Raw genomic sequence first — 23,178 nt, 5'->3', positions numbered from 1 at the left:
TTGAGTTTAGGCTTTACTACCTTCAAGCCATGTGACCTTGAGGACAGTCTCCTCTGAGCCTCAGTTTTATCTGTAAAATGGGACCAATAATCCCTCCCCTACCTACCTCAAAGGTTGGGAAGAGCAAACGATACTGGATGTGACTGAACTTTATAAACTGGAGAGCTATACCAGATTATTCTCCAACCATTTCCTGTCCTTGAGTTAACAATGCCCTCAATTTCATATCATCTCAATTTTAAAAGAAATTTAATAGTGTATGATCTTGTATTGAAAGTTTAAGAAATGGCTACCAACTGCCACTCTTATACATACTTGTTTTCCATCTCATAAAGCTATAGTAGAATGCTTCAAGCTCAGGCCTTATTTGTCATCTTTCCTTTAACAACTTGAGTGTACTTGCCTGGACCTATGACTCTGTCCTTTGAGTACCTGTTTTCCAGTAGCCATAGAGTACTTTCCTTCCAAGTAGCAAGTCTCTCAGACTCTTGGCCCAGTGGATACTGCAATGACAGGTAACAAAATTTGGTCCACAGGGCCCTTGTTCTATCCCTGTTGAGTGGAACACCTTTTGGTCCAATGATTTACCTGCATTGAATTTTTCAATTTGGTCTAGAATACCCTATATATAGTGTGACACACATTTTGTCCTGGGTGCCTGCCTCATGTGATGATTTACACATGGTGTGGCAAAAAATGCTTCCACTTTTTTGCTTTCTCTGGTACTTCTTGTGCCAGGGATTATGTGCTCCCTGAGTTATCACAAGGTGCTTTTGTTTTGTTTGGGTGTTGGGGATGGAACCCAGAACCTTGTACATGCTAAGGATGTGCTCTACCACTGAGTTATACCCCATGATGTTTTGAAATAGTCTCCAGGTTTCCTGTAACTATTTTCCCTTTCAAAACAAAACAAACAAATAATCAAAAAATCCCCTTTAAGGCAGCCAGAGGACCATCTTGGGTTCCAACATATGGCCTATGCACAGCTGGCCACTACAGATCAACCTGGACTTCTGTGCTTACATGTCACATTCTCCATCTACACATTGGAGACAAAGGCTACATTGGGTTGTGAAAAGTGACCTGAATGCTTTTGGGTTTTGGGCTACATTTTTCTGAGTTCTCTTATCTGGTCCTCTTCTAGTGGGCCTTTTCCCTAGGACAAGCCTCCACAGGAAGAGCGTGGACCAAGAGGCAGAGGCAGCAAGGTAGAGGGGAAAGTGTCCTGCACTGGGAACTGACAAGGCTGAAACACCTACTAGGTGGGTGGCCTTCCACAAGCTGCTTAAAATCTTTGAGCATTGCTCTTCTCATCTACAAAATGAGGTGATACCTTAATGATGAGCTGAAGGCTGGATTCCCCCAAGTTGTTTTGGGTCAAGGCCTGAAATATCTGTTAGTCTCACATGCTGGTGTCCTTGCCCCAGGACAATATTCCTTTTGACAGGACATCTAGCCTCCCAGGAATATGGTTCCAGTAGATCTAGGGTGATAGGGATGGGGGCATGTGGTTTGGAGCACAGAGAGGATGTGGGATGCTCCTGACAGGAAATTCAGACTATGTTCTTTCTTTTGTTCCCTCTGAAATGAGTGCCTTGGTCCCTTCTCTAGCTCATGAGTGGCATAATTTGCAAAGAAGCACCTAGCCCATAGGAAGTGCTCAAACTGATTTCAAGAACAGGAGGGGGAAAGCGCTTTATTTGCAAAGAATAAACCATTAATTTACACAAACTTACATCCCAGTTTATATACATTATATATAGTTTATATACACAGTATCTCACACTGGATGCTGACCCCCCAAAAGCAGCAATGGGCCTGCTCCAGGCCATTCTCACAACAAAGCCTACTCTCCCCTATCCCAGCTGGAGCTCTCTGAATAAAGAAATAACACACCCCAATGCCTCCTGGAGAGCCCTGAAATGGATTAAAAGAGAAAAAAATTGGGTTCCTTCTCTGTACTGGCAAGGCCTAGGGGAGCCCTGAGGCAAGGATGGGACCTGAGGCAGCACTAGGGTGGCCTAAGAACTTCCTGGTACTGGGCCAATCTGGAACCTTTTAGTACATAGGCAGGAGCTGGGCAAATGTGTATGTGGGGGGCAGAGCAGAGTTCTGATGAAGGCTGCCTCTCTCCTCTCCCTGCCTGGCCAGGCTCCTGAAGGGGGCCAAGCACGTCCAGCCTTGAGTAGGTGGGTGGAAGAAAGAAGGTGGCCCTGTACAACAGGGGTGGCTCTTCTCCTTCCTTTTCTCTGTTGAATCTGGAGTTCAGAGCTTGCTCATCATTGGGCAGATCATCTTCCCTCTCTGGGCCTCGGTTTCCACATGAGTAAGAGGGTGGAATGTAGGTCAGACTATATTCCCTCTAAAGGCCTTTTTAGTTTTAAATTTCTCTGAATCTTCTAGTTACAGAAGACATACACACTCACATGTGAGTGCATACAGGGTTCCTAGCCCTTTCCTGTTAAGCAAAAGAAATATGACTCAGGATGGATGAAGTGGGGGAAATAAGGCAAATGCTACATTTTACAGGGAACCAGTAGCTGAGCAGCCTCCCACAGCTGCCTTTTGTACCAGCTTGGCTGTTGAAGCCAAGCAGCTGGCAGAGGCTCCTGACATGCAATTCTCTTGCAAACCTGTCATCTGCTTCCCCTCCAATGTCCTTGTCCCATTCTCCACACTAGCCTTAGCCTTCTGGTAAATTCCCATCATCATAATTCCAAACTGTAAATCTATCTCCACATCCTCCAACAGTAAACTGCTTCACTACTTCACCAATGACTAGACCACAACAAGGTTCCCCAGCTATTTCTTATTTCCTTTACCATCACTCCCCCTCTAGGGAGGGTTCAGAAAGAATGTGGGGTCCAGTGGGAATCCTGCTTTCCCTACAATCCCTTCCATATCTGGAGAATGGGATGGGGTACAATTCAGAAGTTTTTTCCTCCTTTCTCCTCATACCCACTTGGCTTTAGAATCAGCCTTCTCTCGAATCTTCCCTGAGAGATGCTGATGTTATCAAGGTCTCTGTGTTCTGGTAGAAAGAGATAAGGAGTCACTTAGTAGCTGTGAAGAGTCAGTGGGCTCCTGGTGGCTGTCTGTCTGTAAGGAGGACTTTGCCCACAGTAGGACTCCATTTGTGATGGCTGCTTGTTTTGTCAGATGGGTGAAAAGAACATCAGGGGCTACCCATTGTGGGGTCCCAGAGGCTGCTGATATTCTTCTCAGCAGCCTCTATGGCTGATGGCTGTTTCTCAAAGAGATGTTTGACTCTTTGCTACAAGAGCCCCTGACAGTCAAGAGAACTGGGATTACTATCAAGTAATGAAAATGGGCATCTCTGGGTCTCTCCCTAAGACTCTCAAGGATCTTGGTTCCATATCATCACCTTTATTGGTTCTCTATAGACCCCAATTCCACACAGTTCTATGATGTAAGGGAATAATTTTGGAGTCAGACCTAGCTGACTTAAACTGGGTGAAATCTTAGTCAAAGCACTTCACCTCTCTGAGCCTCATCTAAACAATGGCATTTGAGATATTCTCTGCTCTGCCTTCTTCAAAGGAAACAATAAAAGAGAAAGTACTTTCCAAACTTTGAGAGGTTCTGCCAGTTCCTAGTAGATTGTGTAAGGCACTTTAAAGGAGTTGAGCCTGTAGCTTGCCTTACCTCCGCCTCCGGTTGCAAGGTTGTCATTAGCAACTGGACAATAGAGGCCTGGTCCACCACTTCTTGCCCTGACCCTTGAAGGGGAGGCGCATCTGAGAAAGAAATACCTGTTGTTCTTGGTACATTCCAGTTGCCTGAAGGAATGTATTCCCATCTCCTCAAAAGAAAACAGATTTTAGGAACAAGAGGAGCAAACTGTACAAGGCTGACCCCACAGCGTTGGCCTGGACCTAGCACTTGGAAGCCAGGTTGTATCCAGGCAGGTAGAAATAAGGCCCTTGAATGGTCCTAGCATTTGACCTGGCAGGAAGCTTGGGGTTAGGCCAAGGAGCCTTTGGACCTGAGCTAGGGTACAGAACCCCGCCCAATACCCAGATGCTGGCTTCTCCTGAGCCTGACTTCAGTGAAGCAGCAGGGGCTCTGGGGTGACTAAGCTCTAATAGGCCATTGGCTGCTGTGCTTTTGGATGAAGCCTGTCCTAATGATCACTTGGGTTTCGGTAACTTGGACAAAACTCCCCTGTCTTATCTCTTGCCCTTTCTATGCCAGGTAGTAAAACTCTGCTTTGCTGATGCCCAAGGGCAGTCTAGGGTTTGGGAATTCAGAAGGCTACTGTGGCAGCTGCCTAAGAGTCACAAATATTAGAACTTGACTTAGGGACGTCTGGAGGTCATCCAGTCCAACCCCTTGCCCTCAGACACAGTTTGATTAGAATTAGATGAATACTACTTGTATTGTTTAGTAAATGGAAACTTCTCTTTGTGCCCAGGTAAGCTAAAGAATATCCCAGACTCACATAAGCACAGGTCCCAGGTTAGGCACCTGTCTCAGACAGAGGTAGGCTCTGTGGAGAAAGAAGACAGGAGTTCTAGTCAGATTGGGGCAGGTGCAATTGCGAGGGGGACCCTAGGGAGTTTTCTGAGCATGCAGCATAGCTGTAAACAAAGAGACATGTGGCCCCAAGTACGGATTCAGAGTCTTATGCAGGCAGGTTTGTGGCTGTTCCTGCAATGGTTCCCTGGCAGAGCAAAGTTCCCGTCTCTGGAGCCCAGAAAGCTGCCACAGTGTGGCTCTCAGCCTGAGTGGGAAGGGCTCCCTGACCCTCTTGCAGGTCACAGTGCAGAGCAGCAAGAATGCTTCCACTGCCAAGGACACTTGCTTGGCAGGTTTTTCCCCTGGTCTCTGCCACCAGCACCTATCTTTTCCTTCCTGGCTCTCTCCTTAGGCTGTAGCCTAATGCCACCCTTGCCCCACCCCCAGCCAAGAGAGGAGCAGAAGCACCCTTGGGGTCACCCCCAGAGTCTGGAGTGCACCTTCACTTTCTCTGGTCCACTGCCCTGGGTCCTCATTTTAGTGCAACAATGATAAATCTGACAACAGGGACCTCGGGGTTGAAGAGTCATGCCATAAGCCAGTCAATAAGGAGCCAAAGAAGGTTTCTGCTTCCTGTAAACCCTGGGGCTCCATCAACTGTCCTGTTAAATCAAAGTCATTCTGGAAAATCAAGCAGGCCTTATCATCCTGGAGTCACTGGGGAATAAATAGCACAGGGGCGTTTCTCTCTGTGGCTGCAACGCCAATATACCTCACTCCACAGCAGCACTTAGAGGTTCTGGGAGTCCCGGCTCCCAAACCTGGGGCAGGGACATGGGCAGGGGCAAAATGGGGGGAGTCTAGGATGCAGGGGCTTCGCCCAGCCTGATGGCCCCAAAGAAGGTGGTGTGCTTGCTCATATTGATGGAGATGTCGGCGTGCACCATTTTCACGGCGATCTTCTGCCGGGCCTTGAGGAGGCAGACACCCGCAGTATAGCAGGTGTTGTAGTTGGTCTTGCCTGTTTCGATGCTGCGGGTGCACTGCAGGAAGGGCTTCTCATCCACCACCACCTCATAGCTGGCAAAGTCAGTGAAGTTGATGTAGTAAACCTGGGTGAGAGGCAACAAGAAGGGATTGGGGAAGAGAGGAAAGAGAGGGTGGGGGCCCTCCCCTATAGTGACCAGACAGGACCCTCTGAGATGAGCTGCCAGTGTACCTTGTAGAGGGAGCAGTGCCACTTGAAGGCATGCTAGTGGGCCAATAGGAGAAGCAGGGTGATAGGTTCATGCACTGTCTTTCCCCTATTCCACGGGGCTCAGGTGGCTGAGCAGACCTTTCTTACAACAGCACACCTGTCACAAACTCTGTGAGGGTAAAATATTGTGCCTTGTTTGCCCCTTCAACACCTCCTCACCCCATCCCTGGTATGAAGCACAGTGATCTGTACACCTTAGGTGCTCAATCAGTGCTTGATTAATGCTCTAGATAAAAATTAACTTCCAAGTTCAAGCCCCAATGACTATGTGCTACGAAACTTAGAAGTCACTGATCCCCAGGGAGGTCATAGTAATGGTATTCCATTTTCTCAGCTCTTTAACAGAAGCCCCTACAGCTTGCAGCAGCCCCTCTCAGCACTAAACTCCTCTCCCTAATCACAGGACCCCTTGACACTCCCATTAGATGACTAAGGAAACAGATCCAGAAAGATGGTGAGCCATCCACCACAAATGATATATCAAATTTGGAAGGGCAGAACCCAGGTACCTAACTTCACTCCCATGGCCAGGAGGAGACACTAACCTATGCTTGATGGCTTGGTGTCACAGGGATTTTCCTAGCCTGCATGGGCCTCTCTCAATTCTCCCCTACATTTAGAAAAGTAATTTTTTCCATCTGCATTACCCTTAGTCATCATGCCCCATCCCCTTTTGATTATTGGCCACCACCAAATGGCATGTAGTTTGTAAGACATTGGGGTCATACCCACATGCCCCATAGGGGTCGAGACCATCTGACACCCTAAATCGCTTTATGAAAGCTAGGAGCTGTGTATTCAGGTGCTATATTATTTCTTGGGTCAGGACCAAGCTATGCCAGGATGCTCAGTGTGCCCAGCGAATGCTTATTGACCCACCTTCTCTGGCCACTCTCCTGTGAGACCCATCTGTTGGCTCCGTAGTCCTTCTGTCCATCCGCCTGCTTGCTGCCCACCCCAGAGAAGCCCCAATCTCAAGGCTCATCTACTTCTAACTCTGTGGAGACCCCCCCCCCAGCGGGGGCACCCAATGGGGAATGGCAGTGGATGGGCACTGGCAGACCTGGGGAGTGGGCCCAGGGCAGGGAAAGGACAAAAAACAGAGGGAGAAAGGCCTGGGAGAATGACAGAAGGAAGGAGGCAGGAATAACAGAAACAGAAAGACAGAGACACAAATGGGAGAAAGAGGAAGGAAAGAGTCAGAAATGTTTTTGAGGTGGAGAGAAAGTCCGCAGGAGCACAATTCATTATAATGCCCAAGCTAGCAGTGTTGTGGGAAGCAGTTCTCAGCAGCCCTGGAACTGACTCTCAAAAACTATGCTGAGACCAAGTTCAAGTTTGGCAGTAGAACCAAACAGTTCAGAGGGAAAACAAGGGCCTGGGGCCCTGCAGGAGGGAATCAGATAGTAGGATGTGGGAGGGGCCTCTTTTCAGTTTTTCCATGATACATGGCTAGGAAAAAAAATGAAGCAGCCCCCCCACCTCATTCCTCCTTACAATGCCCTCCCCGGGGCAGTACCCTTTCACCCCCACCCAGCCTGCCAAAGCAGGAAGTTAGCCAATGGATAGTCTTGGCTGTCTCCATAGTGCCCCTATGTGGCCTGCACCGGATCTGCATTCTGGATATAAGAAGAGTTAGGCCTAAGACCGTACTCACTTCTACCTGACTATAGATGAAGTAGGTGCCGTCCACCAGTACCTCCAGCTCCCCGCTGCGGGGATGTAGCTTAAACACCTTGGGGTTCATAGTGATGCGAGACCAGTCATTGAGCACTCCACCTGAAAGATCTCAGTATGAGAGAAGGGCAGTCAGTCAGTACATGTCAGAATAATCTGGGCAATAGAAATAAATACCAAACAGTATACAATCCCCTACCCTGCCCCAGGTGACTAGGAAGGCCCAGAGGCCAAGCTTTAAGAAGAGCATTTGGAAGCAGGGAAGTAGTGCCGTTTATTAAAGGACTCCTGGGCCTGCCTCAGAGCCCCTGTGTTTTGCCTATCTTTCTTCATCCCTCCTTTCCTGATTCTTTTGTCTGAAAGAGTATTTAACCAACACCTTCCAGTTAGAATTTGGAGTGCTGGTGGTAAGAGAAGAGTGGGCACTCTTCTTTTCTTTCTTTTTTTTTTTTTTTTTTTTTTTTTTTATGGGGCCTGCACAGGCAAAATTCAGACACTGAGTGGCAGGCTAGGTCTTATTATTCAATTTTACTCTCCCAGCAATAGCTCCTGAATCCCTCTCCTGTTTCATAGGTTCATGGGATTTTTCCTCCTTAAGAGAGTCCTTTTTATGGTTCCTCCACACCCACTCCTTTCTGGAAAGCCTCCTTGGGTCCTCAGGCAATTACTTAGCCCAATGAATGGTCTATCTGGAGAACATTTATGGATCAGAGGTGATTGAGACTCCATGTCAACTGGAGCTAGTGACCACCAGTAATCAAGCCCCATAGGTGCAAGGGATCTTTAAGAGAGTGAGGGATAGACTGCCAGGTTGCAGTAGACCAGCCAGAAGGATAGGGGAGGGTGTCTGGGAGTTGAGGCACCCTTGGCAAGGCATCTACCTCTTGGCTCTACCCCAGTCAGGGGGAGCCAGCACATGAGGGTAGAAGAAAACTTCCCTTTTTTCATCCTAAGAAAAAGGGATATTACTTCCTACTATGACAGGGTGGAGTGGAGGGAACCCAAGCTCATGGAGCCTTTTCCCCCTCTCAGCCATCCATTTTTCACCCAAGAAATTATGTTTTGAATATCCATCCTTGGTCAGTCTCAGGAGGCTGCCTCTCCGAGGTGTGAGGAAAGAGGCCTCTGGAATAGGTGGCCATGTTTCCTCAAGGTGATACATACATAGGATGGAGTTAGGAGGAGTTGCCCTGGCTCCATCTCTTCAGTGCACTACTCTGGATGATCTCCTGTCACCTCTGACTCCCTCACTTCTTCTGGTGGAACTAAAGGTCAGCATGGACAACTACTGGGGAGTGGCCAAGGGGGGCTGGAAACAGTCTTGCTATATGTTAGCAGAAACAAAATCAGTAGCTGCTGGCACAGAAAAAATACTAAGGCCATCACTCCAGACACTCAAACAAATCTATTCCCTATGTGTCCCTGTCCTCCCTGGACAGATGGTAATCATGGCCCACTCCAGACCCTGGGGCCCATGGCACCTGGTCCCCAGCAGGACTGCTAGGATTTTGGTGCCATTCTGCTCATTTTTTTTTGTTTGTGCTTATGAGGCTATTAAGTCAGACATCCAGGTGGCAGGCAAGGGGAATAGCTAAGTCCAATCATTAAGGAAACTCAGCACAACCAGTTCAGGACTGACTGGGCTCTTAAAAGCTGTCCCCATATAGCAGGTTTCTTGGCCTTCATTTACCGTCTCCATACTCACAACCCCTCCCTTTCAGTCCAAGCTCTGCAAGCATCTGGCATCTTGGCTAGCTTGCTGTTTCCTAAGGCTCCTGGGGGTTCTTGCATTTTAGGCTTTGGGCACCCTGGGGACTGGACATTATTTCAAAGTGCTGTTCTTTAATGAATGTTCATGTCTCTTTGGGGAAGAAAATTAACCTAATCATTCAGTGGAGTGGACATACATATCACCGAAGGAGCATAACATAGTACAAAGAGCCAGGCAAACAGTTTCAAATCTCAGCTCCTAAAAAACTATGACATCTTGGCCAGTTAATTAACCTCTCTGAGTTTTGCTTTCTGTCTCTGTAGAAAGATGCTAATACCTACCTCATAGGGCAGTTGTGAGGGTCAAATGAAATAAAAAACAAAGAAAGCATGTTGAAAACTCTAAAGTACCATACAAACATAAGCCACATACATTATTATGGTATTATTCAATCCCTATGGGACTCTGTTTCCCCACCTCCCTCTCTCTCTTTCTCTGGTACCAGGTATTGAACCCAGGGGTGCTTAACCACAGAGCCACATCCCCAGCCCTTACATTTTATTTTATTTTTTTAAAATTTTGAGACAGGATCTTTTAAAGTTGCAGGGCATTGCTAAATTGCTGAGGTTGGCCCTGAACTTTCAGTCCTCCAGCCTTAGCTTCTGGAGTCCCTAGGATTACAGGCATGTGCCACCACACCCAGCTATTTCTCCATCTCTTAAATGCAGGGGTTACATTAAAGCAGTGTTCCTCAACCTCATTAAACATGTTCTCCCTTTTGGTAGACACTAGCATCTCATACTCCCTAGGGATTCTAACATAATCCTCATTCCCTGAGAAGCACCCCCACTCATTCTCTTTTTAGAGTGATCACACAAGAAGAGCTCAATTTTATGTAGTTTTCCCATCTCGAATTTGTATTGTGAAAGTGTTTATCAAACTACACATATCTCTATGGCGACTCTGATATAGACTCCATCCTTCAAGAATATCTGGGTGGATGATGTCTCAAGTCCCTTTCAGCTCCCTCATCAGTGAATTCTAAATGCAATTTAGGTGTAGCAATTGATCTTGGTGCAAGCCATTACTGTGGATAGCCAGTAGAGGGCATGATGGAGTAGAGAATAGCCTTCTATGCCAAGGGTACCTCATAGGCCTGGGAGGAACTAGGCTGGACAATTATTTGGAGGCTGGGGATGAGGGAGGAGAGATGCTCCTTTCAGGGAGGCAGCCTACTTTGATTCTTACCATTCTTGACTTGAATTGCTGACCCTTGGCCCTGTAGATGCACCACAGCTGGCTGGGAGGATGAAAAAGATAAAGAGTAGTCACTGTAATAGTTTCTCACTCTGCCACGGTTCCCAGGTTTCTATCCCTCATTTCTAGTCTCCTTTTGTATCCCAATTCTTATTCCTCTCCCCAATCTTGGGATGTTAGTGACTACATTTCTACTAGAGGGCAATATAATTTTGTAGCTCTGCCACTTCCACGCTATGTGACTTCAGCTAAATATAGTGCCTCTGAGCCTCATTTCCCCAACTGTAAAATGGGGATTATTAGAATCTCTGGCTTCTCTCACAGGGAAAAATGGGGATTATAAGAATCTCTGGCCTCTCTCACGGGGACGTCTGAGGATCAAATGAGGTGATGGATATAAAATGGCCCCACGAAGCCATCGTGCACTGTGGCCAAACAGTGTAGTGGCCAAACAGCTGTAGTGAGGGTGGTTGAGATGAGACAAAGCCAGGCAAGGCAGCAGAACCTGCCCACAGAGACAGATTAGGAAGCTCAAAGACTAGGGAGGAGCCCCTTGGGTCATTAAGGCAGAAGCCTAGGCTGGGCTTGGCCTGGAGGTAGTTGGCTAGTTTTCAAGGACACACTCTTAAACTCCTCAGCTCTGTCTCCTAGGCACTTTGAATGCCAACTAGGTGTCTGGGGTATGTGGGGAGTCGGAGGCCAAGGTGAACATTCCTGACTGTTGGCTCATTTCCATTCACTACTGAGTCTAGCTCTGGTGACCCTCTGTCTCCTGTGGAGTGAGGGGGAAAAAGTCTTGTCTAGACAGGTTCCCATAGCTAAAGGCAGGCCTTGGGGCAACGTGTTTCTATTCATAGACATGGGAGGGGTCTGTAAGTGAAAATCCTCAGAACCTCCAAGATGTCCTCACCAAATAAAGCTTCAGGAAATTTGGTAGGGAGCTGCCTGAAAGTCTGCTCTAAGCCTGTGGCCTTCCCTCTGCCCCAGGAAGACAGAAATTCCCAGCCAACCTGGTTTTCTCGACTTCCAGCTTTATCAGCAGCACCTGCAAAATAGGACAGGACAATAAGAGGGTGTACTCTTTCTACCCTTTCCCCACCCAACAGCCAGTGGCACTGAACCTTGCTCCTTGGGGCCAGCCCTGTCTGAGCTTTCTTCCCCAAGTTTTAGAGCTGTGGGGAGAGTCAGAATGCAATGGGGGGCCCTGAGAAGTGAGAGGATGCCCTTTCTTTCTCCTTTCTGTCCCTGAACTTCATCTTCAGTTGGCATGGCGTCCAGCAGGGAAGCTGGCCTCTGCCAATACAGGCCTAAGGTAAGCCCCACTGAGCACCCATGGAGAGTGATGAGAGGGTATCCCTGTCCCTATGTAACGGAGGAGACAACAGTACCTGCTTCTTTACTCTTTTGCTGTCTGTTAATAGTCTTCATGGAGCCCATAACCATTTATAAAGATCTGGTTTCTTTAATTGTCTCTTTCTCCTCCAGGACATAAACTCTACAGGAACAGGGACCACTCAGCAATGTATTTCTCCGTACACAGAAAGTGCTCAATTAATATTTGTGGAATGATTGGATTAAAACCAGCTTTGTCTTTTGTGGCCATGGTAACACTGCTTAGCCCTATTTGAATTCCAAGTTAAAGAATATGAGTCCTGCTGCTGAATTCTCAGACCTAGAGAAATTGGCTATAAAAAGTCCATTTCTTTCAACCACAAGGTACAGGAAGTGAGCAGGAGAAAGAGATAACTACTGACCTAAGTCCAGTCTGACTCCTGTCAACTCCAATTAGGCAGGTCTGAGTCTGCAGCCATACCTTTTGGCTGCTCTTCTGGGCCCCAGGGAAAAGATGCAAAGGGATGAAATGGCATTTGGGCAGTATTGTGGGATAAGGATCTAGTGCAAGTAGCACTTTGTTGCAGAACAGGATGGCCATGATGCCTTGGTCTGCTGGATTCATAGTCTGAGCGACTCATAAATTTCCAGCTACTTAACCATCAGTGACTACTTCTCTACATCTATAGGAAAGGCACCTCAGAGTTCAAGGGATGAAACTACCCTCCAGCCTTCAACATCTCTCCCTATAGTCTGTTTTCATGCAAGCATCCGTATGTGGAGCTAGATGCTGGGAATCAGAGCAGACCAATTCCATCCTCCACAGGAACCCCAATGAATCATGGCCCCTCTCTCTGGCTCATGTAAATTTACTAGTACACTATAGGGAGGCCTAAAATCAAGGGATATTGTGACGGAAGATTTCACATGGGGCAAGATCAGGTAGCCTGTCATTGACAGGTCGGTACAAACAAGAAGGTAGAGTAGGCCAGACTCTTTTGGCTTGTCCAGTTCCTAGCTCTACACTGGGAAAGGAGACCTGCATTTCTTATTGCACATCAATCCCATCACCACTATTTGAAACCATTCTCAGGATCACCCTCTCTTGCTCTGTAAAAGTATTGATAAGGTGCTTGGGGGGTGAAGAGATAGGAGAACTCACCAGAAGGTCCCTGGAGGCCAGGGGGACCTTGAGGACCGGGAGGACCTGGAGGACCAGGTGGTCCCATGACAGTTGTTCCTGGAATTCCAGGAATTCCTGGAATCCCTGGGGGTCCCTGAGGTCCTGGTGGTCCTGGAGGTCCTGGGGGACCATTGGGCCCAGGCGGCCCTGCCTTCTTTCCTGGAAAAAAAAAAGAATCAGAGTTACATTTGTAGTTATTTACTACTGAGAGTGCACTGTCAGGAATATATTGTCAGGAGTTCTAGAGACTTTCAATGACATAAAGTCAGCCCTCTGGCTGGAAGTTCCTGCTAAAGAGCTAGACACTTTTATCACGCATACCCTACCCCTTCTCTCAGTTGGATAGGAAAATACAGAAATAAATGGCCCTCAAGGAGCTCAGTCTAGTGGGGAAATAGTCACAGAATAGTAGGAGTGCTACATTAATGGTAAGGACCAAATGCTGAAGAGGTCAGGGGAGTCTTCAAAGAGAAGGTTACAATTCAGCTGAGTCCAAAGGACAACAACTACCAAGCAGTCAGACCTATGGGTCACTTTGTGGTTCTTTACAGAACTGGGCCATTGTTGAAGAGTGTGGGACTTTCATGTTAACTGCCTAGTTTGGTGGATTTGATGTGGATGACAAGAGGAAGCTGGATAGCCTGACCTCAGGAATGCCACTGGCTCTGGGAAGACACTTACTGGAGTCAGGATATGCAGGAGATGGGGGTGGGGATGGAGATGGGGGCAGTGCTAGCTGGGAATGAGAAATGGATGGGGAGGGAGGAAAGGAGGAGAGGGAAAGAGGGAGGGAGGGAGCTAAGAGCGATTGAGGATATTGAGAAACAACAGGAAGTAAGGGGAGGCAGAGTAGAGAGAACTGAGGAGAAGGCAGCAGGCATTGCTTTCTCAGCTGACCTCTCTAAACTCTATTTTTAAAGATCTCTGGGAAAGGAAATTCTGCAAACTCCCTTGGTAACATGTTCCAATGTTTATCACCCCTCACTGCTCACTGTTAGGAAGTTCTTTGGTAGATATAACTGAAATCCCTCCTATGGCAGCTTAAACTTTTATTCCATCCTTTGTGTAGACAGAGAAGAATAGTTAGCATCATTGACATAATAACCTTTATACACTCAAAGACATTAGGTTACCCATCAATCTCTATTTTTCGTATGCTAAATAATCCAACTTCCCAGAGTCTTTTCTCAGAGGCCCTATTCTCAAATGTATTATTCATTATAATCACTATAATGTCCTCACTATATTTCCAGAACAATCTAAGTTCTCCTATTTCATATTCTTGTCCTTCCAACATTTCCACCCGGATGTAGTCATGCTAAGTGAGACTTAAACCCAAGCCTCCAGCTCTTTCTGTTTACTTCTCTGCTTTGAGCAGCTCCACTTGAGGACTGCAGCTAGTCACTCAGAAGTCAGTGTCTTCTTCTTCCCTTTACCACCCTCTCACAATTTTGTGGAAGTCCCAGGAATGGAAGCCTTTTACAAGACTCCACCACAATGCCTTCAGCTGAGGTAGTTTAATTTTAAAGACAACCCTGTCTTTAAAATCTTCATACTGACTCCAACTCCCTGCTCATCAGACTCAGCCTGAAAAATCCTGTCCTGACTTATCAGGTCCTCCTTTGAAAATAATGCCTCATGTCCAAGAAACCAAATCCTCATGACAAAGCCACTCAAGAGGCCAACTGTCCATGTTTATCCACATCTGCATTTGGAATGAAAGAACAGATCACTGGGGAGCCTCTTCTCCAGGGAGTTAAATAAAGGAAGGTGTGGAGAGCATCTCTCCCAGAGTCCCTGTAGCCTTAAAGACCTAGAGGTCTGAGCTTTAGAGTTTTCCCTGAACTTAGCAGCAGAAGATTGGATCTGCTCAGTTTCTACATCTAGCCAATTTTAAGATGCTGAACAGGAAAACCATCTCCCTTCAGATTTGGACAGCTTCCAAATCAGGCTTATTCAGCGCCCAAGTTTCAATTCTAGCTAGTGTAGTGGAAAGAAGTGGAATCTGTACTCCGGAGATAAGAATGTAAGCCCCAGCTCTGCCATAGTCACACTTTGGGCATATCCCTTCCTCTTCTTGAGCCTTAGTTTCTCCATCGGTGAAATGAGGAGGTTGGCCTCAATGATTTCTTTAAGTTTCTTCCTGAGACTAAGGTTCCCTAGGAGGACTGACCTACCCTTAGCAGCCAGGAAACTTTCCTAGCTTGGTTGTAAGACTTGCTTCTCTTTCATTATTTTTGGGTGGAGTAGACACAGAGGATGGTGCATATTAGACCATCCTGTATCCTAGCATTTTGGGGCCTAACAGAGATTTTTCCAGCTAGAGGGTGTTCTGTGGGTAGCAAAAACTTCAGCTTCAAGAATGTGAGTCTCCTGTAATTGCTTAATGTAATTTTGGAAGAATTACAGCCAGAAACTCCTCCAGTCCAAGAGAATAATGGTTGCAGTGTAAACAGAGAATGTTCACTTATGAAAATGTTAGAAGGCATTTGAGAAAAAGTTCCTGCTGTGATCTAGTTGTGCAGCTGGTCTTCTCTGCCTCTCTGCAATCAGGCAAGTGTGCTTCTTATACTTGCATACTTATAGAAAGTTAGGCCCAGAGAAGAGCATGTTCAAAATGACCTCTGGACCAGAGGCTGACTTTAGATGATTGAATTCCTTCTTCAGATTTCCTAACAGAATATTTCATGATACAAAAGTCCAGAGACTTTCATGCTTAGAAAGTTACCCTGTGTAGTCCTAGAAGAATATGCATATTCCTTTCAAAGTTGAACTTCATCAAAGGGACAGTTCCCTAACATTTTAGCAAATCCCTAAATATTGAAATCACAACCAAAATGAGAGAGAGAGAGAGAGAATGAGAATATGAATGAATTATAGAAGTAGGAAAATTCCATTAAAGTGTGAAAATTAAGGGAATAACTCAATTTAACTCTTCAGGCATGAGCCTATTCACTGTGTCCAAGGAAATCCATGTTAAATAGCTTCTAAATCACTTTCAGCTAAAGTAAATGCTTAAAGCTCATGTGCATTTTCTTCTCAATAATGTCCCATACACGAGGTAGCAGTGCTGGGCAATGATCCGAATTGTAATTTCTGTCTTAAAGGGATGTGACAAGAGTTAAGAACTAAACATTTAAAGACCAAATTTACTTTCTTAAAAGACAGTATGTTGGTGGGCTGGGGTTGTGGCTCAGTGGTAGAGTGATTGCTTAGCATGTGTGAGGCCATGGGTATGATCTTCAATACCAAATAAAAATAAATAAGTAAAATAAAGGTATTGTATCCAACTACAACTAAAAAATAAATATTAAAAAAAAGTATGTTGGTGATGAATGCACAGGTCCCACAGAGAAAGGTTTCTTCGCTGATTCCAGTCTCCTGCTTTTTTCTAATTTTGCTCAGCTGAGGTCCTCTGGGGGCCTCAGTTTCGTTACAAAAGGAAAACAAATTTACAATGGGGTCCTGAGTACCTCAAGGCAGCAAAGTACCCTGGCAGTCAGAAGTGGCAGACTGTACCTGAAGCCAGTCTTTTTGACTCAGTCTGAGGTTGATAACCTATTCTAGAAAGTTCCATAAATCTCAATAGAGTCATTTCACTTGAAGCATTTAAATGAAAAATCATTATTTTTACATTATCTATCATCCCCTCAGGCCAGAACCCAGAAACAAGCTAATATACTAGTTTCATAGTTGGTTTTTTTTAGACATAAGGAGTGTATCATATCACCTAGTCCTTTCTTTGGAGTTTGTTTTGTCTTTGGATGCTTCTCTTCAAGTAAATGAGCATTTGTACCAGCCCTTGGGCCAGTCTCATCTCAGGAACAATGGAGACTTATTGGCCCAGAAACAGTACAACAGAGCTGCCCAACTAGAAGTTTCTTTGGAAAGACTGAAGGATCAGGGTAACACTATAGTCTAGTTTTCCCATCATAGAGAAAAGGATATAGAATCCCTACAAATAAGACATATCTTCCCTGAGTATCTGGGAAATTGAATAGGTTGAGATTTAGGCCCAAAACCAAAATATTGACATTTTCCATAGGTAGTGTACCTTTTTCCTTATAAGCACTTCAGGTCTTCATTCATATATAATCACTGATTTGATAAAGGAGGGAACAACAGAGAAAAAGGAAAGGCAGGGGAAAGAGTAAGGAAGGATGAGGATATGCCAGAGATGTAGTTCAGGGTAGAACACTTGCTCTAGCATGCACGAGGCCCTGTGTGAAGAAAGCAATAAGAAAAACAAAAACAATTTTTATATGTTGCTAGAGAATCAGTTTTATTTTTCATGGACCACTACTGAAGAACCATTTTTTTTTTGTTCTTTAAAAACTACAATGCTCATACACATCATAGGTGATTGAATAAATAATAGACAAACAATGTTGAAAGAAATTAACACAAAAATCCTACTCCCTTGATTTTTTTTCTTCTAACTTTAGAAAAGACATGACAAGACAATTTTTTAAATCAAGAGCTTAACTTACCCTTTTTCTTGTTTTTAACTGGACCTATTAGAAAAAAAATGGAAAATTAAGTCACTAAAAATTAATAGAAAATATTTACTCTTTTAAGACAGGCCCTGCAAGGGACCTCCAAGCCTGCAAATTTAAGGGAGCCTGACTGCCAAGGGTCAGGTTCTTGACAAAGTATCTCCCAACTACAAAGCCTTCCCAGTTGGTTTTCTGACTGCTGAGACCACAAATATGACAAGGAAGATTCTTTCCTAGAGAGAAAAATCTTTCAGCCTTAGTCTTTGGGGGAAGGGAATGGCTGCTTCTTTGTAGAGATGAAATGCCTAGAAACGCATAACTCAACAACCTTAGGACGGCATTCCATTAATTCTGCAAGTCCTGAGGTTGAAGAGTCACGCATCCAGGTGAGGACCTGATATGGCGTCTCATGTGGGGAAGCTGAAAAGAAAAAGGAGTTGTTTTCATGGAAGGAGCAAAACAGCAACAGTTTACTTTTTAGTCACTTTCTAATAGTGATTTAATTTGGTAGTTATTAAAATAGTGCAACCAGGGGCTGGGGTTGTGGCTCAGCACTTGTCTAGCATGCGTGAGGCACTGGGTTCTATCCTCAGCACCACATATAAATAAATAAATGAAACAAAGGTGTTGTGTCCCTCTACAACTAAAATAAAGAAATAGATAATACTGCAAACTTAACACACTCATATGGGGTCCACATGATCTCACACTGTCATTTACCATAACTTAATGGAAGCTTTAAAAGAAGTGTGAACAGTTTCATTGATAGTGAAATCACAAGCATTTTCTTGGGAATTACTCTTAAGGAAAATAATTTTAACCAACAGAGAACACTCAGAAAACCCAAGGCTTTTCTGAAATATGGGACAACCACTCCCTTGACATACACAGTTTAGGTGCCTCCCACTCATTTTTTCCCTCTCAGAGACCTCATTTTCTTCATTCTGTAGATGGATCTGGCTCTCTTTAGACACAGGTATAGGATAGCTGTTCCAAAATCCCACAAAAACAATATCGTACAACATTAATCTACTGTCAGGGCCCACCAGAGCTTACAAAAAGAACATCAAGGGTTCAAATATTATTTTATAGTTTATAACGCATATTTACATATATTCTCTCATTTGATCCTTGTAACAAGCCTGGAAAAATCTCTAGCAATGACAGCAGTCTTTACTAGAGGTCAGTAGAGTCTCTAACCTATAGGACTTCCAGTGTGGCCAGGGTTGCATAAGCCCTTTAGAAAGAAAAACACAACAAAAAATAAAGGAAAAGAAAGGTGGGCTGGATCTCATGATTATTAAAGGGAGATGAGTTTAGGAAAGGGATCAAGGGGTGGGAGATGGGAAGGCAGGGGAAAGTGCTGGGGGTTAGTGTGCATGTAAATGTAGCAACAAATCCCATCATTTTGTATAACCATAATGCACCAATAAAAATGTGAAAAAAAATCAGTGTCTGTGTAGACTTCCCTGGCAAAGTAATTTCATGTGCAATGGTAGGTCCTGAGTGCAGGAGATGTTTTAGGTAGAATTGAGCAACCTACTGCACTGAAAGGCCATGAATCTCCATTCTCCTATCCTCTTTTTTTCCCTCCTTCCCTCTCCTCCCAGTCCTTTATTTTCTTCTTCTTCTTCTTCTTTTTTTTGCTACCCATCCTTTATGGTTTTTAACAAGATTGAGAGCTCTTGAGAATATGTATGATGGTTCTGGCAAGGAAGTACAACTATACAGATAATACTAAGAGGCAGCAACTCAAACTGAGAAGGGCCTCTTCCTTGAACAAGAAAGCTGATTGGGGAAAGATGTACACAGAAAGGGCCCGGCCCCAAATAGTCAGCAACCTCAGACCTGGAGAGCAACAGGATGGCAGCAACTGCAGCCACCTTGCCCTCATAGCCAAGATGTGCTAGTCATGGCCAAGGTTTTGGCTAAATCAACTGGAGGGTTAGTGCTGTTCCATCAGACTTCAAAATAGGCTTTGAGGAAATCAGACCATCACTAGTCAACCAGACCTTACTGAACATGCCTACAGAATGGAGAACAGTATATACTGCAACACAACTCCATCCTCAAAGAAATTACAATTAGAAAAACACTAAAGATGGGGGACTTTAGGAATTATACTGGCTAACTGAGGGGGGCGGGAAACCTTCCCGGAGAAAGTTTGATTTAAATACACTATTGGAAAAAAAATGCACTATTGAATAGAAGGAAAATAAAGTTGCTTTTTAAAAATTTTCAAACTTCTATTATTTTTTTACTACACATACTTATTCATTACTTGTATATATTTACATAAATAATACACAAAAAGAGAATCCAAAGAAAAAATAGCTTATTAAAGTGAGGCTGGGGGACAAAAAGACAGACAGTATAGGCAATAAATGATTGGGTCAGAAAGATGGGGGCTGATTCAGAAGGAAATGAAATGCTAATACCCCCAGAGCCCTTTCCCCTGCTGCAACCTGTTGTCAAGGTGACCTGCCTCCAGGGAATTGTTCCTCCCTACACCAGGCTGCTAATGAATGCCTCCAGGGCTGCTCCCTGAGGTCTCTAGTCACAGATGATGGGCAGGGGAGGCCAAGAGAAAAAAAGGAATTCTAAAATCTATAAAAGGGGCAGGACACCCCTACTTCCTCAGATACCAGCTCTAGATCCCCTTCTCTGCAGAAAAGTCCATCTCTGTTCTATTTAAATAAAACTTGTTTTCTTGGTGTTAAAATTTTTGAGTGCTTTATATATCCCAGAGATTAGTGCTCTAGCTGATGTGCAAGTGGTAAAAATTTGCTCCCAAAATGTAGGCTCTCTATTCACTTCACTGATTGTTTATTTTGCTGAAAAGAAGCTTTTGAGTTTGAATCCATTCCATTTATTGATTTTAATTGTTGCACTATAGGAGTCTTATTAAGGAAGTCAGGGCTTAATCCGACATGATGGAGATTTGGGCTTACTTTTTCTTCTATTAGGTGCAGGGTCTCTGGTTTAATTCCTAGGTGCTTGATCCACTTTATGTTGAATTTTGTGCACAGTGAGAAAAAGGGATTTAATTTCATTTTGTTGCATGTGGATTTCCAGTTTTCCCAGCACCATTTGTTGAAGAGGCTCCAATCAATAAATGGGCCAAGGAACTGAATAGACACTTCTCAAAAAAATGATACACAATCAATCAACAAATGTATGAAAAAAATGTTCAACATCTCTAGCAATTAGAGAAATGCAAATCATCTCACTTCAGTTAGAATGGCAGCTATTAAGAAAACAAACAACAATAAGTATTGGCCAGGATCTGGGGAAAAGGACACACTCTTACATAGGTGGTGGGACTGCAAATTGGTGCAACCAATCTGGAAAGCAGAATGGACATTCCTTGGAGAACTGGGAATGGAACCACCATTTGACCCAGCTATCCTACTCCTCAATCCATAACCAAACGACTTAAAAACAGCATACTACAGGGACACAGTCACATCAATGTTTATAGCAGCATAATTCACAATAGCTAAACTGTGGAACCAATCTAGATACCCTTCAGTAGATAAATGGATAAAGAAAATGTGATATATATACACACACACACACACACACACACACACACACAATGGAATATTACTCAGCATTAAAAGAGAATAAAATCAGGGCATTTGCAGGTAAATGGATGGACCTGGAGAATATCAAGCTAAGTGAAGTGAGCCAGTCCCCAAAATCCAAATGCCGAATGTTTTCTCTGATATAAGGATGCTGATTCATAATGAGGATGGTGCGGGGGGGGGGGGGGGGGGAGGGGATGGGCAGAATAGATGAACTTTAGATAGGGCAAAGAGAAGAGGGGGGAGGTAGGGGCATGGGGGTAGGAAAGATGGTAAAATGAGATGGATATCATTATCCTAAGTACATGTATGAAAACAAATAGCGTGGACTCTACTTTGTGTTCAACCAGAGACATGAAAAATTGTGCTCTATCTGTGTAATATGAATTAAATTGCCTTCTGATGTCATTTATAACTAATTAGAATAAATAAAATAATTTTAAAAAACCAAACTTGCTTTCTATGCTTGCCTTGGTGTTTCTTAGGTGTTCGATTTTCACATCTGGGGAAATGGAACTTGGCTCTGATTGATTCTTTTTACTGGTATCAAAAGTACCTGCAAATAACTACTATTTTTAGGCAAAATTAGAAATCTTCTGTGGATATCAATATGTATTTTTCAAAATGTGATCAAATTTAAAAAGTTGTTTAACAAACTTTTTCTATGTCAATAACTACATTTCGGGCTGGGGATGTGGCTCAAGCGGTAGCGCGCTCGCCTGGCATGCGTGCGGCCCGGGTTCGATCCTCAGCACCACATACCAACAAAGATGTTGTGTCCGCCAAGAATTAAAAAATAAATATTAAAAATTCTCTCTCCTCCCTCCCTCTCTCTCTCCCCTCTCACTCTCTCTTTAAAAAAAAAATAACTACATTTCTACATTGTTTTATAAATGTAGATGATTTGGCATTTAATCATTTTTGATGAACACTTAGGTTATTTCTAATTGCACTATTCTAAATAATGCTATAGTGAATGTTTTTACACGTGTATGTTTTTATAAACTTGCCCCCATTTGTTTTAGAATGTATTCATTAGAAATGATACTGCTGGGCTGGGTACAGTGGCCCACACCTGTAATCTCAGTGGTTCGGGAGGCTGAGGCAGGAGGATTGCAAGCTCAAAGCCAGCTTTAGCAACTTGGTGAGGTCCTAAGCAACTCAGCAAGACCCTGTCTGTAAACAGAATATAAGAAAGGGCTGGGGATGTGGTTCAGTGGTTAAGTGCCCCTGAGTTCAATCCCTGGTACCAAAAACAAAAACAAAAACAAAAACAAAACAAAACAACAACAACAACAAAAAGATACTGCTGGGTCAAAGGATGTGAGAATCTTTCAATGAAATATAATTATCCTAATAATCTTTTTCTATATGATTACTACCTTCAATGTAATGCTTAGTTAGACCCTCACTAATGTAACATTATATAGGTATCTGTATTTGTCTTAGTGCTTTTATGGTTTCATTTTTGTTTTTAAATCAATGAGCAATCTGGTATGTATTTGGTATATAATGTGAGTTAGGAATCTAAGTAAAATTTTCTTTTTTCTCCCCTAAAATGGCCATGATGTGAAGAGTACTTAGAGAAACAGGCTGAAAGTCTTTTCTTCTACTTCATCTTGGGTCATAGGAAGGCACTCAGAGCTTCTGCTTAGTAAATATTTGCCATATCTCTTGGGGTAAAAAAGAAGATGAAAAATACATATAGGATTGTCATTAGATTGCATTATATCTCCCACAGTTGATAATAAGTACATCATCTCAGCAATACAGGGGCTCCTTATTGTTCTAACATAGCTTACTATGACCAGTAAATCATTCTTATGAGTCTCAACATATATTTTTAAGGCCTGACTCTCTCTGCCATGCCCACTGCTATCACTTGACACCACTGTAGGTTTCCAGCTTCTAGTGAGAAAATTCTAGGAAGCTAGAGCTATCTCATACTAGAAGTGAGCATCTTGACACAGAGCAAAAGCAGTAACCCCTGCTGAGTTCTACAACCTTTTAGATATATTGATTTATTTTCTCTACATGCTTCAGAACTTTATTCTTACTCAGAGGACTACTAGTCTCATATGTTTGTTTCCATGGTAACAAGCTACATTTCTATATCATTCAAATTCCCCCTAATTATAACCACCATACTTTCTACATGCAAACCCCACAAATGTATGAGAGTGGGACAGATAGCTGTG

General features: G+C 44.0%; 1 protein-coding gene across 2 annotated transcripts in view; it reads right to left on the bottom strand.

Moving 5' to 3' along the window:
* Positions 1–1,745: 1,745 nt before the first annotated feature.
* Eda (ectodysplasin A) overlaps positions 1,746–23,178 on the bottom strand; it is a 324,387-nt gene continuing 302,954 nt past the window's right edge. The window contains exons 3-8 of one of the 2 annotated variants that reach the window (XM_026399991.2): positions 17,388–17,411; positions 12,877–13,056; positions 11,393–11,427; positions 10,374–10,425; positions 7,395–7,525; positions 1,746–5,591 (exon numbers count right to left, since the gene is read on the bottom strand). In XM_026399991.2, coding sequence (XP_026255776.1) covers positions 5,340–5,591; positions 7,395–7,525; positions 10,374–10,425; positions 11,393–11,427; positions 12,877–13,056; positions 17,388–17,411 — 674 coding nt within the window. In that variant the 3' untranslated portion in view covers positions 1,746–5,339. The remainder of the gene's footprint in view (positions 5,592–7,394; positions 7,526–10,373; positions 10,426–11,392; positions 11,428–12,876; positions 13,057–17,387; positions 17,412–23,178) is intronic. The other variant, XM_026399992.2, reaches the window with a different exon arrangement.

This window comes from Urocitellus parryii, chromosome X, assembly GCF_045843805.1.
Source record: "Urocitellus parryii isolate mUroPar1 chromosome X, mUroPar1.hap1, whole genome shotgun sequence".
Lineage (NCBI taxonomy): Eukaryota > Metazoa > Chordata > Mammalia > Rodentia > Sciuridae > Urocitellus > Urocitellus parryii.
The sequence above is the reverse complement of the archived record's forward strand: the minus strand, read 5'-3'. Positions and strand labels throughout refer to the sequence as shown.